The 15,806-nt window shown below is 38.7% G+C and overlaps 1 protein-coding gene across 8 annotated transcripts in view; it reads left to right on the top strand.

Moving 5' to 3' along the window:
- The first annotated feature begins 2,083 nt into the window (after positions 1-2,083).
- TTK (TTK protein kinase) overlaps positions 2,084-15,806 on the top strand; it is a 48,293-nt gene continuing 34,570 nt past the window's right edge. For 2 of the 8 annotated variants that reach the window (XM_084964357.1, XM_021092069.2), the window contains exons 1-10: positions 2,084-2,109; positions 3,286-3,426; positions 6,285-6,507; positions 6,861-6,967; positions 8,926-9,069; positions 10,204-10,318; positions 10,447-10,519; positions 10,615-10,709; positions 12,214-12,301; positions 13,826-13,946. In XM_084964357.1, the coding sequence (XP_084820483.1) occupies positions 3,288-3,426; positions 6,285-6,507; positions 6,861-6,967; positions 8,926-9,069; positions 10,204-10,318; positions 10,447-10,519; positions 10,615-10,709; positions 12,214-12,301; positions 13,826-13,946 (1,105 nt within the window). In that variant the 5' untranslated portion in view covers positions 2,084-2,109; positions 3,286-3,287. The other 6 variants (XM_084964351.1, XM_021092055.2, XM_021092077.2 and 3 more) reach the window with 3 other exon arrangements.

The raw sequence follows: 15,806 nt of genomic DNA, 5'->3' as shown, positions 1-15,806 counted from the left end.
TATCTGAGCTCTGCATAGTTTTGAGCAAAGAAGTGACATGATCTCATTTACGATGACTCTGCTGTGCTGGAGAACAAACTGAGCTGAGGGCAGAAGCAAGGAGATCAGCCAGGAGGCTACCGGCAATAACCCAGATGAGTGATGAAGGTGCCTGAGACTAGGGCAAGAGCAATGGAGGTGGAGGAAAGTGATAGGATTCCAGGACCACCTTGTCAGACCTGATACAATCTGTTTATGGATTAGATGTGGGATCAGGAATGACACCAAGATTTTTGGCTTAAAAATGGAACAATGAATGTTTTTTACAGAAAAGATTTTGTAAGACGTCGGTTGGGGGTAGGGAGATCAGGGACTGCTTTGAACACTTTGAGTTTAAGATACCTATGAGAACAAAATCATGCCATTTGAGCAACATGGATGGACCAAGAAATTATCACACTAAGTGAAGTAAGTCAGACAGAGAAAGGCAAATATCATGAGATCACTAATATGTGGAATACAATACAAATGATACTAAAGAACTTATTCACAAAACAGAAACATATTCAAAGATTTCAAAACCAAACTCAAGGTCACCAAAGAAAAATGTTGAGGGGGAGGGATAAATTAGGACGTTGAGATTAACATATTCACACTATTATATATAAAATAAATAACAAGGGCCTACTGCATAGCACAGGGAAATCTACTCAATATTCTGTGATAACCTGTATAAGAGTCTGCAAGAGAATGGATATATACATGTGCAACTGATTCAATTTGCTGTACACCTGAAACTAACACAACATTGTAAGTCAACTATACTCCAATAAAAATAAAAAAATATACCTGAGATATTTAAGTGGAGGTGTTAAGCAGGCAATGGATATATGAGTCTGGAGTTTAGGAGAGAGAGTTCTTTTGGATTTACACATTTGCAAGTCATTAACATATGGATGGTATTTTAAACTGTAAGACTGGAGGAGATCACCAAAAGGGTGCAGAAAGAAGTGTCAGCAGCAATACTTTCAAGAAATGCAAGTTTTGAGATTAGGCCCCAAAGAGATCAATGAGAAATGGTGGAATAGTAAATTCCTCCAACTAAAAACCAGTGTTAGACCCAACGATGCAAATGTACTGACTAGCCAACCAAGTCTAGCAAATCATTTGGCTCTGCTGAAGTGAAAATACAGAGCCAAAAGGTAAGGAAAGATGTATGAGGTGAGGTACGGCTTTCAGGCTGGCTGGTGGCTAGTCAGAGCTGGGAATGCAGGGTTCAAAGGCCAGCCTTGTCTTTAACAAGTGACAGCTGCAGTTAGTTTCCTACAGAAACCAAAACCAACCACCGTGTCCTACCATCAAGCATATGTCAACATGCTGGTACAACAGGCATCCCCTTTCACAGATGCAGAGAAAGCACTGCCTTAGACCACAAAGCCACTTAACAAGCAGAGCCTCGCCCTTGCCTAGCTTACAAGGGAGGTGACCTTTCCCTGAGGGCACTTGAGCTATAAAGTGGGACAGGTTTGGAGGAGGGGAAGCTGATAGGTGAGCTCTGGTAGAGCAATCTTGATGCGCCTGAGTTCTGCGCAGAATTCTAACAAAGGGGAGGGCCTTGGCTGGAAGACAAAGCAAAGAATCACTTAAGGGTAGTGGAAGGGCACAAGTGAAAGCTCAAGGACAAAAAGCACTGGGAGTCTTGAGCTGGCGGCAAGGCTGAAGGCACTGTGAACGATGCTTCCTTGCCACAACCTCCCTAAGCCGGGCAGTGAGGAGCCTGAAGGACTGAGGAGTGAGGTGGCGGTGGCGGGGAAAGGCCCACTCACAAGTTATCTGTTAGGTGCTGATGCTGGGAGCAGCGGCGGCGCTCTTATTTTCCTCTCAGTGGGTATATCTGCCTGGGAGCCATACTTCTGGGGGCTCCCGGGCCCGGCTAAATGGGAAGGTGCAGGAGAGCCGGCCTACTGGCTCCCCGGGAACGCCCGCCGATACTCAGCACCCGGGTGCAAGACCCCGGCACGGCAAGGGTGGAATCAGAGCGGAAGACCCACGGGCCAGTGCTCGCGCACTCGAGCCAATCGCGGAAGACGCTTCCACGTGACTGGGACTGACCAGTAGGCGGCTGCGGAGGTAGCGGCGGGGAAATTCAAATGTGTTTGCGGAGAGGGAAGGGGATTCCATCTTTTCTTCCAAACTCCGCTTCCTGGAGGAGAGTCCTACCTCGCCAGGGCCGGGAGGGACGGCGGCGGCTGCTGTGTGGGCTTTTAGCCCCGCCGCGCGGGTCGGTGAGCAGTGGGAGCGAGGTGGGAAGGGCTGAGAGCCTAGCAGAGGACGCGGGGTGCGGCTCAACGGGCTGGGCTGGGGGGGAGGAGCGGGTTGTACCGGAGATTTCAGAGAACCCAGAAGCGAGAGGTGGGTGTGGACTTGGCTGGGAAGATGGCCTGGCAGGGCATCTGGGGAGACTCCCTCTTGTCTGGCGTTTTAGCACTGGGAGAGAAGGAGGTGGTGGCCATGGTTCTGACAGTTACCTTTCGAACCTGACTTCACCTTATCGCCCCTTTTCATTGTTATACTTGAGACCAAGGGCGACGTTGATATTTGAGAATCACAGAGAGTGACAGGAAGAAAAGCTGGGACACTTTGTTGACCAAACATCAACACCCTGCAGACCTGCAAGTGCTCAGTACTAGATACATGGTTATTAGGATGATTAAGATAGCAAATAATGTTTCTGCCAAATATGTGCAAAAAGAAGCTTGCTGCTATCCCATTTATCAATATAAAGGGCTGTGATGTAGTATTCTGCCTTGAAAGCACTTGCAATATGCATGTTTACTGACATAAAGCAGGTTAATAAAAGAATGGTTATATTACCAAAAAGATTTTTTATGCCTGTATGTAACTACCAGAATCCAAGCAAATATACCATTACATTTTTTAAAAACCACTGAATTTACAGATGGTCGTGAGAAAATAATACTGGAGAAAGAGTGAAAGGAAAACGTACAAGAAAAATGGGAAGTTTGAAAGGGATCAGCAACTTTTGAATTGTGCAATGCCTTTATAGAAGTAATGTTGGGAATAAAAGGTGTACTTACCTGTTGGAAACCTTGCTGGACAGAGTACACAGACATGCTCTTGTTTTTGTGCACATAGTTTCATGAATACCACCCTAATAACATCCATGTTGAGATGTGTTCATATAGCTAATGCTTTTATCTCCTGGGTTCTAAAAGGCTAGTTGCAACATCTTTTTTCTTTAATGCTATTTTAAAAAGGTATTATAAATTTTTTTTTTTTCCTTAGCAATGGAGGCTGAGGATTTAGGTGGCAGAGAATTGACAATTGATTCCATAATGAACAAAGTGAGAGATATAAAAAATAAATTTAAAAATGAAGACCTTACTGATGAGCTAAGCTTGAATAAAGTCTCTGCTGATACTACAGGTAAGTTCCCTTTTTTGAGTGCTCTTGGAGATGAAGGAAATGTTAACTACTGGGTGTTCACATAATGTAATTTTCTCAGTGATTGATGCTTACCAATTAGGGCACAAACATTTTATGTTTTAACCTTTTGTGTGGAAATATTTCCACAATTCCCTGCTTTCTTAAAAAGAACCCTAACAATTTTTATTACAGTGTGCTCAGAGGCAGATTTTCTTAACTCTTGCATTACACTGAGTTAATTTCAACTATCATTTCTGCTGAAATACTTACCATTAACAGGTGTGCCATTTTTCCCATTCCTTTTTTTACTGCAAACTGAGAAAGCCTCACCAGTCTTAATAAAATGACAAATTTAAACACTCAATGTTTGGTTTGAAGAATCTTCCTGTTACTCCTCTGGCCTTTTTTCCCTGTCCTCCCTTCCTCACTCTGTTCCAGCTACAGTGGCTTCCCTGCTGTGTCTCCCCTATGCTGGACCAGCTCCTGTCCCAGTGCCTTTGCTCTTGCTCTCTGCCTTGAGCTTTGCTCCCCAGCTATCTGCCCATGTTACCTCGTCCAAGTCTTTGTTCACACGTCATCGCTGCGAGGCTTTCCCTAACACACCTAGTTAAAACAGCAGCCTTCTGGCTTGGGTTTGTGCCTCCCGTTTCCCTCCCTGTATTACTTTGCTCATGACACCAATCACCTTCTATCTCATTTATTCATGTGTTCACTGTCTCCTCCACTAGAATGTGAGCTCCATGAGGGTATGGTTTTTATCTGTTGTGTTGTAGCTGCAGAGCTGAGAGTGGTGCCTGGCAAGTAGTGGGTACTTAAATATTTATTGAATTATGGAGTAAAAATGTCCAAAGTTTAATGCCCTAGTTTTATGAAAAGTATTAGCTCAGAAGATGAATTCTACCCCCCACCAAGGCCCCCCCTACTGAATTCTTTACTATGATTTAGATTGTTGAGGTTTTTTAGAAAAGTGACCTTTGGATAAGTTGTATCTATACTAGCCATTAAATGGATGAGGGATTGAAAAGGAATGGAAGAACTTGTAACTAGTCGTGATGGCAGGTCATACCACTTGAAACAACTTAGAAACTGATCATTTTGATGTTAAGCAAATTCTTAATATGGTGATATTCTATCACCATACTTTATTTTGTGTATTATTTAAAACAAATTATGTACATACAAAATAAAATGTGTATTTAATTTTTAAAGTATGTGTATTAAAAGTGCTAATAAAGCTTGTACACCAAGGTAAGCGAGTCCTTAATTAAAATCTTCAGCTTGCTCAAAATTGTGAATGCCTAATATATATTGATAATTGGGGGAGTTCCCATTGTGGCTCAGCAGAAGCGAATCTGACTAGTATCCATGAGGACACAAGTTCGATCCCTGGCCTTGTTCAGTGGGTTAAGGATCCAGTGTTGCTGTGACCTGTAGAGTAGGTTGGAGACATGCCTCAGATCTGGCGTTGCTGTAGCTGTGGGGTAGGCCGGCAGCCTCTGGTGCCTCCATATGCCTCCGGTGCAGCCCTAAAAAGACAAAATAAATAAATAAAGGGCTGTAAGATGTTATAATACTGAGGAAGATTAAAACTATGGTTTCTAGATGAGAAAAATTTTGTGTATCCACTATGCTACACTCTAATATACACTTGGCATCAAATGAATACTAACACAATAAAGACAGGATGCTTTAAATTTTGAATAGAGAGAGAATGGAGCTTGAGGAATACATCTGCAAAGACTTTTTTAGACACCTTGAAGACTAATTTGATTGGAAAGCAGTGGAAGGTATAACTGGAAAATGAAGTTAAGATCAGACCAGGTTAAATATAAGAGTTAAGGCAAAGTTATGAATTTGTTATGTTTCTGTAAAAAGTAGAAACAGTAACTGTGAAAAAGCAAATATTTAGCCCTTGTTGAAGGTTACTGATAATTTCTCTGAGAAATCTGAATTTAATAATGTTTAGTAGTGACTAAAATATCCTGAAGGGGACAGTGACATTAATTCATATTGTCTTAGTTTTAAAAACTGTTGGAGTGCCCTAGGGGCTCAGTTGGGTAAGTACCCAGCATTGTCATCGCAGTGGCTCAGGTCACTGCTGTGGCATGGGTTTGATCTCTTGCCCTTGGCATCTGCATGCTATGGGTGAAGTATATATATATCAACACCCAAAACTGTTAACATGAAAGAAAGTTAAAAATAAATTACAAGATGAAAATTGTGGAGGAATGTGGGTAACTTGGAAGGAGAAAAAATGAGCACATCAGTTGCTTATCTTTTGTAAACTGGTTTTGTTCGATTGGTTTAAAAGTCAGTTTGAGGTATATGGAGATAATGCTGGATAGATACGGTTGTAAAGAAGGTTATGTTAGGCTGGGACAATAAGTTTCTAAATTTTTAGTGAATAAGTAATTGATGAATTTTCCGAGAAAGTTGATACTGAGGTGGTGGGAGAGGCTTGGATTTTCTTTAGATTGTTAGGATGCTAAAATAGAATTTTATTGCTACAGTGTACCATTTTCTTAGACTGCATATATTTTTTTTTTAATAAACATTTACTTCTTTTTCTTTCCGTAGAAAGATACAGCTTTTTGTAGTAAAACAGACCCTCATTAACTATGTGTATATATATGTGTGTGTGTGTATAACACATACATATATATATAATGTAATATATATGTTATATATATATGTAAATAAGTTGCTTATATATTTACATGAATTGTTAAATATTTGAAGGGGTTTGTGTATGTTCATGCTGAGAATGTAAAAGATTAACTATAATTTGAAAGAAAAGTGCAATTTGACATTTGTTTTGTGTCCTTCTTCTGTTGTGGTATATTTTGTCTCTCGTTCAGATAACTCAGGAACTGTTAACCAAATGATGATGATGGCAAACAATCCAGAGGACTGGTTGAATTTATTGCTCAAACTAGAGAAAAACAGTGTCCCTTTAAATGATGCCCTTTTAAATAAATTGATTGGCCGTTACAATCAAGCAATTGAAGCACTTCCTCCAGATAAATACGGCCAGAATGAGAGTTTTGCTAGAATTCAAGTGAGATTTGCTGAACTAAAAGCGTAAGTATTAGCATTTTAACTGCATTTGGCTAACTCTGTTACATAACCCATAACTACATCACCAAAGAGTAAAATGAAAACATGTTCAGGATTGCTTGTAAGGAAATTACTGTTTTTTCACCAACTCCTTTTGTTTATAATAAAGAAATAATGTAAACCTTTGCTGTACACAAATTTCTGTAAAATTTACATACTCTAGACTCTCCCTAAGAAGGTTTTAAAAATTAACTTTAATTTTACATGCAAAAACCCCTCCAATGTCCTGTGTCTTTTGAAAAATAGAGTGAGGAGTTATCAAACTTAGGCAACTGTGTCCTTTTTCCTAAAATTTGACTCTGAACTCTTTGTTTCAGGATTCAAGAGCCAGATGATGCACGTGACTACTTTCAGATGGCCAGAGCAAACTGCAAGAAGTTTGCTTTTGTGCATATATCTTTTGCACAGTTTGAGCTCTCACAAGGTAATCTGGAAAATGTCAAGTCCAAACTTGAAGTAAGAGATAACTTCCTGCTATAACTTAGATTTGAATATTAAATCACGAGTATGAAGTAGAAGTATGAGGCCAAAGGCATGAAAGTTGATCAGATGAGAATACGGGGGAAGAAGGTGTACATGTAGAGACTGTTAGCCCTTCCATTTGAAAGGAGTAATCCAGGAAAATTAGATTCAAGAAACACCTAAAGGAAAGTGGCTTCCTTACTGAGAATTTGTGGGATGAAGTATATAAGATATTTAAGCTAGAACTTGGATCTAAGTTCTTCATGTGCTAGAATGTCATAGCACCAAATATAATTGTAGCATTAATTCGTAGTTCTTTTTTAATTAAAAAAGTAAACTGCTATAGAAGATTTTATTTCTTGCTCACTTGGTTCTTCATAGTCTGTACTTTGGATAGAACAAGGGCAATCTTAAAACCCTCTTATCTTGCCTTCATTCTACTTTTAAAAATATTCCAGGAGTTCCCGTTGTGGCTCAGTGGTTAATGAATCTAACTAGGAACCATGAGGTTGCAGGTTTGATCCCTGCCCTTGCTCAGTGGGTTAACGATCCAGCGTTGCTGTGAACTGTGGTGTAGGTTGCAGACGCGGCTAGGATCCTGCGTTGCTATGGCTCTGGTGTAGGCTGGCAGCTACAGCTCCGATTCGACCCCTAGCCTGGGAACCTCCATATGCCGCGGGAGCGGCCCAAGAAATGGCTAAAAGACAAAAAAAAAAAAAAATTTCGAGGTATGATAGCTTCAACAGCAACTACAAACTTGATAGCTTTAGAACACAAATTTTGAAAATCTCAAATTATTTGTAAAAAAAAAAAAAAAAGAAACAATATTGGTACCACTGTGATATAGTCAAACCTCCAGATCAAAATTGTGACTGTTTTGAACAAGATTGATGAATAGGCTTTCAGGAAATACACAAAATCCCTCAAGTCCTTTGTGCTTTTGTTGTGTATGTGTATTTTTGTAGGTGTTGAAGACATTTCCATAGTTTTTATCAGATTGTCAAAGGAGTCTATGACGTTAGTAATCTTTATAATTACTAGTTCCTATCTAGGTTTTTCTCTCTTCTTTGGCTATCCTGAAATGCTCAATACATGAAATACCACTACTCTGAATAAATGTAGATTTAACCACTATCAAATATGTTTATATTCTTAAAATTTATAAACTCCTTTAATCATTCTTATACCTCAAGTGCCAAGCTTGGCGCATAACTCAGTGGCTCCCATAGATGCTGATGACGCATTTCATAACAAACATATATACATTTAATATTTATAACTGAAATTCTAGACTAAATGTATTTAGTGAGTTTGCAGCTGAAATAAATTTTTTGGTAATTTATCTATAGTCAGAAAAGTGGCTTTGGTGATCTGTCAGTTATCTTGCATTTTGGGGCAGTGTACCTAAGTCTGGTAGCAAAGATTAATCTTTATTGTTACTTTTTTTTTTTCACATGTATCCTTTCGATGGGGCTTCCCTTTAGCAAAAATGTCAGCCTTTCCCTAATGACTGCTATTTTGAATGATGATTATTACACTGCTTTGTAACAGATTGATGTTCTTGAGACTGTTGCAACATCTAGAGCTCAGTTTACCTTTTGACTAAATTCTCTCAAATTTCTGTTCTAGTTGACCTTTGTTGTCCCCACTTTGTAACTGCTTTGCTAATATTTATTTTACTTCTGAAAATGGACAGTGGATGCTAAAGTAATACATAATTACATCAAGTACATGTTATGAAAGTAAACTGACATGAATTGTTATCAAAATTGAGAAATTGCTTATTTGCTTAGGAATGAAGTCTGTGATAAATTTTTTTTTGCTCTAGGCTTTTAAATTTTTTTCCTAGGTCCTGATGAATTTGTATCTGGGGAGTGAAGTTTGCTGCAATAAAATGACAATTATTTTTCACTTTCTTAGGTAATTTCAAAAAAAGTAAGCAACTTCTTCATAAAGCTGTAGAATGTGGGGCAGTGCCACTAGAAATGCTAGAAGTTGCCATTCGGAATTTAAACCTCCAAAAAAAGCAGCTACTTTCAGAGGAGGAAAAGAAGAGTTTATCAGGTAAACAAATTAGTGTGTGTTAATACCTTCTTGTGGTATTTTTGTCCTGCCAAAAGGATTCAGGATATATATTTTATAGAAAAATAGCAATTATTTAGAATGAAATAATTATTTAGAATCAACATCTAACACTAAGTTTTAGATGGGAAAGAGGTAAGACTTTTATAAGTAACAAAGTTTTGTTTTAGGGCCGCACCCAAGGCATATGGATGTTTCCATGCTAGGGGTCAAATCGGAGCCACAGTTGCCAGCCTACACCACAGCTCACGGCAACGGCGGATCCTCAATTCACTGAACGAGGCCAGGGATCGAACTTGGATCATGGATACTAGTCCAGTTGGTTACCGCTGAGCCATGACAGGAACTCCTACAGAAGTAAAGGTCTTTACTCTCTTGTTGGAATGTTTTTTTTTTTTTTTTTACTAACTGGACTCTGGTAACACACTAAAAACAACTTGATATAAAATAGTAAGATCCCACTTTATAGCATAGAGAACTGTATTCAATATTCTGTGATAAGCTGTAATGGAAAAGAATATGAAAAAGAATATATATATGTATACTGTATCACTTTACTATTTACCAGAAACTAACACAACATTATAGATCAAGTGAACTTCAATCAAAAACAAACAAAAAGGAAGTTCCCATTGTGGCTCAGTGATAATGAACCCTACTAGTGTCCACAAGGAAACAGCTTTGATCCTTGGCCTGCTCAGTGGGTTAAGGATCTGGCGTTGCCGTGACCTGCAGCGTAGGTCACAGATATGGCTCAGATCCCACTTTGCCGTGGCTGTGGGATAGGCTGGCAGCTGTAGCTCCAATTAGACCCCTAGCCTGGAAACTTCCATGCGCTGGGGGTACGGCCCTAAAAAGAAAAAAAAAAAAGGCTTGATCTAGGCAAGAGAATGACTTTTTGCTTTTAGAAATAGGAGATATGCCTTTACTCTGGGTAAACAGTTTGTAATGATAAAGCAGTTATGCAGTATATCATCATAACATCTTCACGTCTGCATATCTTATTTGGGGACAGATATTTGCTATGAATTGACTTAGACTGTTCTTTACGAGATGACTTTTTTGTGTCTTCCTTATGTCTTTATGAATTTAATTACAATTTCAAAATGTTTGTAGCACCCACAGTATCAAATGTGCAGGAACCATTCTCCAGTACACTTGGGCATTTACAGAATAGGAACATCAGCTGTGATTCCAGGGGACAGACTGCTAAAGCCAGGTTTTTGTATGGGTAAGAAAACTGAATCCAGTCTTTAAATGCTTGTCATATGTTTATATTATGTATACATTTCACTATATACTTTCATGTTAAAATAACAATGTTTATTTGAAAATCGTGGGTATTTTCTTTCTGTTTAGAGAGAACATACCCCCTCAAGATGCAGAGACAGGCCATCGAAATCCCTTGAAACAAACAAACAAGGGTAAACGGGTAAGCTTATCTTTAATCTGCTTTGATTAAAATGGTAGTAGTGAGGTCTGTGTGTATTTTCTAGTTAGTTACTTAATCTTCCAAAACATTTTCAGGCATGTCCATTTGGAAGAGTCCCAGTTAACCTTCTAAGTAGCCCAGATTATCATGAGAAGATGGATGGTCCAGTGGTACCAACTTTTACTAAAAGGTATGTTTGAATTTTAATTTTTTAGTTTGTTTTCAATACTTGAAGGTTGATAGCAGAATGATCTTAAATTCTTCTACTTCATAATAGTGGTTATGATTACATTTTTATTTAGTGTTAAAAGTTACTGAGTCTCTAAATGCTGTCAGAGACAGAGGAATGAGTGGAATATATGACTTTATTTTACTTTTTTCATTCATTAAAAATATTCATTAGGAGTTCCCATTAAGTCTCAGCAAATTAAGAATCTGACTAGTATCCATGAAGATGTGGGTTTGATCCTTGGCCTTGCTCAGTGGGTTAAGGATCCGGCATTGCTACAAGCTGTGGTATAGGTCACGGATGTGGCTCAGATTTTACCCCTAGCCTGGGAATTTGCACATGCCACAGAAGTGGCCCTAAAAATAAAAAATAAGAAATAAATTCATTTAAGGAACTATTAAAAAATTAGAAAACAGGAAAAATATTAAGTCAATCTGAAGCTTAAAAGCAAATGGTGATGGGGTGAAAAAACTCCTGATGTTTGGACATTTCTCACTTATGGTTACCCTCTGGCAAGAGTCTCTAGCCTATATGCTTAAGTCGCCATAGGGCTGGATGAAGGTCTGGAAACAATTCCTTTTGCAGCTAGTTTGAGGGAAGGGGCAGCTGTCATTGAGAAAGATGAATAATTCACTCATTTGCTTCAGAGCTGAGGGCTTCAAGAAGTGGGGCAGGGTAGGTAGAGATGAAGTATGCTGGAGTTCTCTTGTGGCTCAGCGGGTTAGGGATCCAGTATTGTCACTGCTGCAGCTTGGGTCACTGCCATAGTGTAAGCTTGATCTTTTTATGCTGTGGGCGTAGCCAAAAAAAAAAAACCGTGTATGTTGTTTACCATATCCAATGGGTTTTCCTTCCTTCAGCTGGGTGTGTATGTTCCCTTGAAAGAAGTGAGAAGCTCTCAGCTAAGGGACTTTGTTTTTCCATTCTGTTTTTAACTCTAACCACCATTCACAGCATTATTTGCTAATGGAAGAGGCTCCTAGGTGAAGAATAAAGGAGACTTTCTCCATTTCCAAAAAAATAAAAATAAAAATAAGCCAGCCATTTCTTTGGTGCTTGTTTTGATAGCCTGTAAGCTTTGCATAGTGGAGGCCCTTAGAAGAATCTATACCCAAGTTCTTACCCTTAAGCTGTTTGCAACCTGAAGTATAGTTTGACCTACATATGCTATTCCCTTATCCTTTTCCACATTCATACCTTAATTCCAACTGTTCCTTGTTACAAAAAAGGGTAGGCAGTCACCCACAACTCATCTCTTACCATTTTTGTCATCACCCAGCACCTAGCTTCATGACATTTATATATTGGAATCTTACTGTTTTTGAAGATATCTGAACAAGTGACTTTTCCAATGAAAAGGTGTATGTATGTACTGTTACAAAGACAACTTGCAAATGGAAAAATAATACACTGAAAAGATTGATTTCAAATTAAACATGAAAATTGTTTTTTTCCTGGGTAATAGACAGTTCTCTGGATCAGAATGCCGAGATGCAGTTGTGCCTGGAACTAAATCAAGTGGAAATGATTCCAGTGAACTGAGAAGTTTAAAGGTATTTCAATTTTTACATCTTTATGTGAAGCAAGGGCTTCTGATCCAGGGTCCATGGAGATTTTCCTGAGGAAGGGGTCCATGGTTTATGTATCTCCAGCAGTGTTCCTGAATCCCCAAGAGATGGAAAGTGGCCAATGGGGAGTAGCACAGGAGTTCTAAACCATTTCTCACAGATAGAGGTGGTAGGGCAAGGATCAGCCATCTCCTGGGAGAACTTTGAAGTAGCAATTATTGTGCATGTGTTTAAGCGGGTTGGTTGGCTGGGTTTGGAGTAGCTGGGGAGCCATGCCTCTGGCTTTTGTTTCTTGATTTGTTTAGTCATACATCTAGCACGGCATCTTAGACACAAATGAGGGAGTAGCCTTGTGATGGGGCAGAGGGGAGGGGTTAGGTTATCAGTCCTGTCTCCCTGATGCAGCCGAGCGGCAGCGTGAGCTCCAAAGACAGGAAAGAGCTTCAGTCCCTGGTGCACTGATTTTTAAGGGTTAATCTTTTCTTACCGTATTTGAGTTAAACCCCAGGCATTACCATGTGGGTCTTTTCAATTTTATGTTCTTTGTAATTCCTCTCTCTTCTTTCATACTTTTAAACAATGAGTTTGGAGTTCCCGTCGTGGCACAGTGGTTAACGAATCCGACTGTGAACCATGAGGTTGTGGGTTCAATCCCTGCCCTTGCTTAGTGGGTTAATGATCTGGCGTTGCCGTGAGCTGTGGTGTAGATCGCAGACTTGGCTCGGATCCCGCATTGCTGTGGCTCTGGCGTAGGCCAGTGACTACAGCTCCAATTAGAGCCCTAGCCTGGGAACCTCCATATGCCACAGAAGCGGCCCTAGAAAAGACAAAAAAAATAAAATAAAAATAAAAATAAATAAATAATAGTAGAGATACACAACTCTTTCAGAAAATAAATGAAGAAACACTTTCCAGCTCATTATATGAGGCCAGAATCACCATGATATCAAAACCTAACAAAGATACTACACACACACAGAAAAAAAATCCCCTACAAATATAATGTAAAAATATAGTGTGTTAAAAAAACCAAAAAAACAATAATGAGTTTAACTAATCTACAGCCATCTTAAAGAATAGTGCACAGTTGTATCAAAAGTTTTCTTTCTGCATTTATAATAACTATTGTCTTAGACTTACACAAATCTTAATTTTGACCAATGCTATTATTTACAGAGATAAAATACAATTATAGTAGCAAAATAATGAAGCATGTTTTACGTTGGATGCAAACTTTTTAACCTCTCTTTTTAAATGAATATATTTTATCCTTTGATTAATATGTCAATTGAAAGTAAATTGGCCAAATATATAGTTAAGACTATTCCCATTTAGTCAGTAATTCAAGAAATTATCTTTGCTGGGAGTTTGTGAGAATACATGTAATTATAATAGATAGTTTTCCTAGCAATCTTTTCATGTAGATGAGACTTTAGTATTTTGAGTAAATTAATACTACTTTTGTTTATGAGACTTCATTTTATTTGCTATCTTATTATTTTTATATAGTCTGTTCAAAATATTCGTTCCAAGGAACCTCTGATGACAGATGAGAAGAGTTCTAAAATTATTACTGATTCAATAACTCTGAAGAATAAAAATGAATCAAGTCTTCTAACAAAATTAGAAGGTAAGAGTGACAAAATGACTACTTCTTTCATTAAAACAACCACTTTTTTTTAACTTGTGAAAGTTCACCAGACCCCTAACAATTGCAGTGTAAGACCATGTCCCTTTATCATGTAATTCAGTTAAATTGTACAGTGTGTGAAAAGTATTAAATTCTATAGCAAAGGGAGTTTATTTGCCTAAAGGTATATAAAAGGAAGCATGGAGGAGAAAATACAGTGGCACTAAGTTATTTTTCTCAGTCGATTTGACATATACTTTCTGGAAAGGACATAGAAACTGTATTTATGTGACAATTCTCCCTTTCTTTTTTTTTTGCCACACATTTCCTCTTCCATTGTTGAGTACTGAGGTAAATGGTCTAAGGATGTATGAATGAATGAGACAGGGTTCCTAGGAGGTTGCCATCCAGTGTGGAAGATGTGCTGTAGATAGAATGCTGGGTAGAATGTATTGAGTATCATGAGCACCACATCAATAAAATGTTGTGAGAACTCAGAGGAAGGAGAAATCTGAGTAACTAATTTGGTTTAGGGAAAATAAGTAAATAGTTTGTCGAGGAGAAGACATGTGAAGAACTGTCAGTGATTAAATAGGAAGAAATAGCAGTGATAGAATATTTCAGGTGAAGGGAATAGCCTAAGCAGCAGAAGAAAACATTCTAGGAATAAAAGGTGGCCCAACTATCCTGAAAACTGTCACCCAGGTAGTATAGAAGTGGGAGATGAGACTAGGTAGCCTTTGGGAGTTCCCTGATGGCCTAGTGGTTAAGGACTTGGTGTTGTCACTGCTGTGGCACAGGTTCAATTCCTGCCCTGGGAACTTCGAATGCCATGGATGTGGCCAAAAAAAAAGGCTAGGTAGACTTTGAATTTAAGGCTTAAATTTTTTATTTTTTTAGATGTCAAAGTACATCAGAGATTTTTGAACCAGGATTATGAATTGGATGATCACTGTCCAAATAAGGTTGCCAGATTCATTGCGTGCTTTTTTTTTTCTTTTAATTGGACTGAGGAGGAGCACTGGTACTAGTATGGTTTTAGCCCTGAAAGTACCATGTCTCAGGAAAGCCCTCAGTCCCCAAAAACTGGGATGCCGTTACTTTGACTGGGAATAGCATCATCCCTCAGTATCCACCTGGATGTTTTCCAGGATCCCCCTAGGCTGCTAAAATCCTGGGGTGCTCAAATCTTTTATGTAAAATGATGTGGTAGAGTCAACCTAGTGGAACCTCTGGATACAGAGGACCAACTACAGGTTCCTCTTCCTAGTACTTGGGCGAAATTGTTAGATTTTATATTTTCATAGCATTTACTATAAACTATGATTAAAAAATCATCTTTACCAAAATGCTTGTTTATGGTATTTTCTGACACTTAATTTAATGTTTTTAACTGAATGCTTGTTGAGTACCTACACTCAAGGAGGTAGTGTTTGACCAGAGAACCGCCCAAATCACAAGAGTACAGCTCAACAGAATACTATTTCTTTTACATGCATTTCTGTCCAGTGCACTTAGGTGTGGTTGTTGGGTGACAGGGTGCTCCATACATTGACTTGTCAATAGTGCCGAACAGTTTTCTAAAGTACGTTAGACCAGCAGTTTGTTGCTCCATATTCCTTGCTCCATATTCTTCCCATTGTTTTGTTGTTGGCTTTTAATATTAGACATTCTGATCCTGCCAAGTGATATCTCATTGTGGTTTTAATTTGTGTTTCTTTGATTTCTGAAGGTGTTGAAGGCCTTTTTGTGTTTACTGGCCATTTAGGTATCCTCTTGTGAAGCACTTGTTTAGGTCTTGCCAATTTTTCTGCTGGGTTTCCTTTCTTTTTCTCATTTCTTTTTTAGGAGATGTTTATA

This window comes from Sus scrofa, chromosome 1 (assembly GCF_054392235.1).
Source record: "Sus scrofa isolate SSC_HxYL_T2T_F1_AM1 chromosome 1, Sscrofa_HxYL_maternal_Yorkshire_Landrace_v2.0, whole genome shotgun sequence".
Classification (NCBI taxonomy): Eukaryota; Metazoa; Chordata; class Mammalia; order Artiodactyla; family Suidae; genus Sus; species Sus scrofa.
This window is presented reverse-complemented; position numbering and strand designations above follow the sequence as displayed.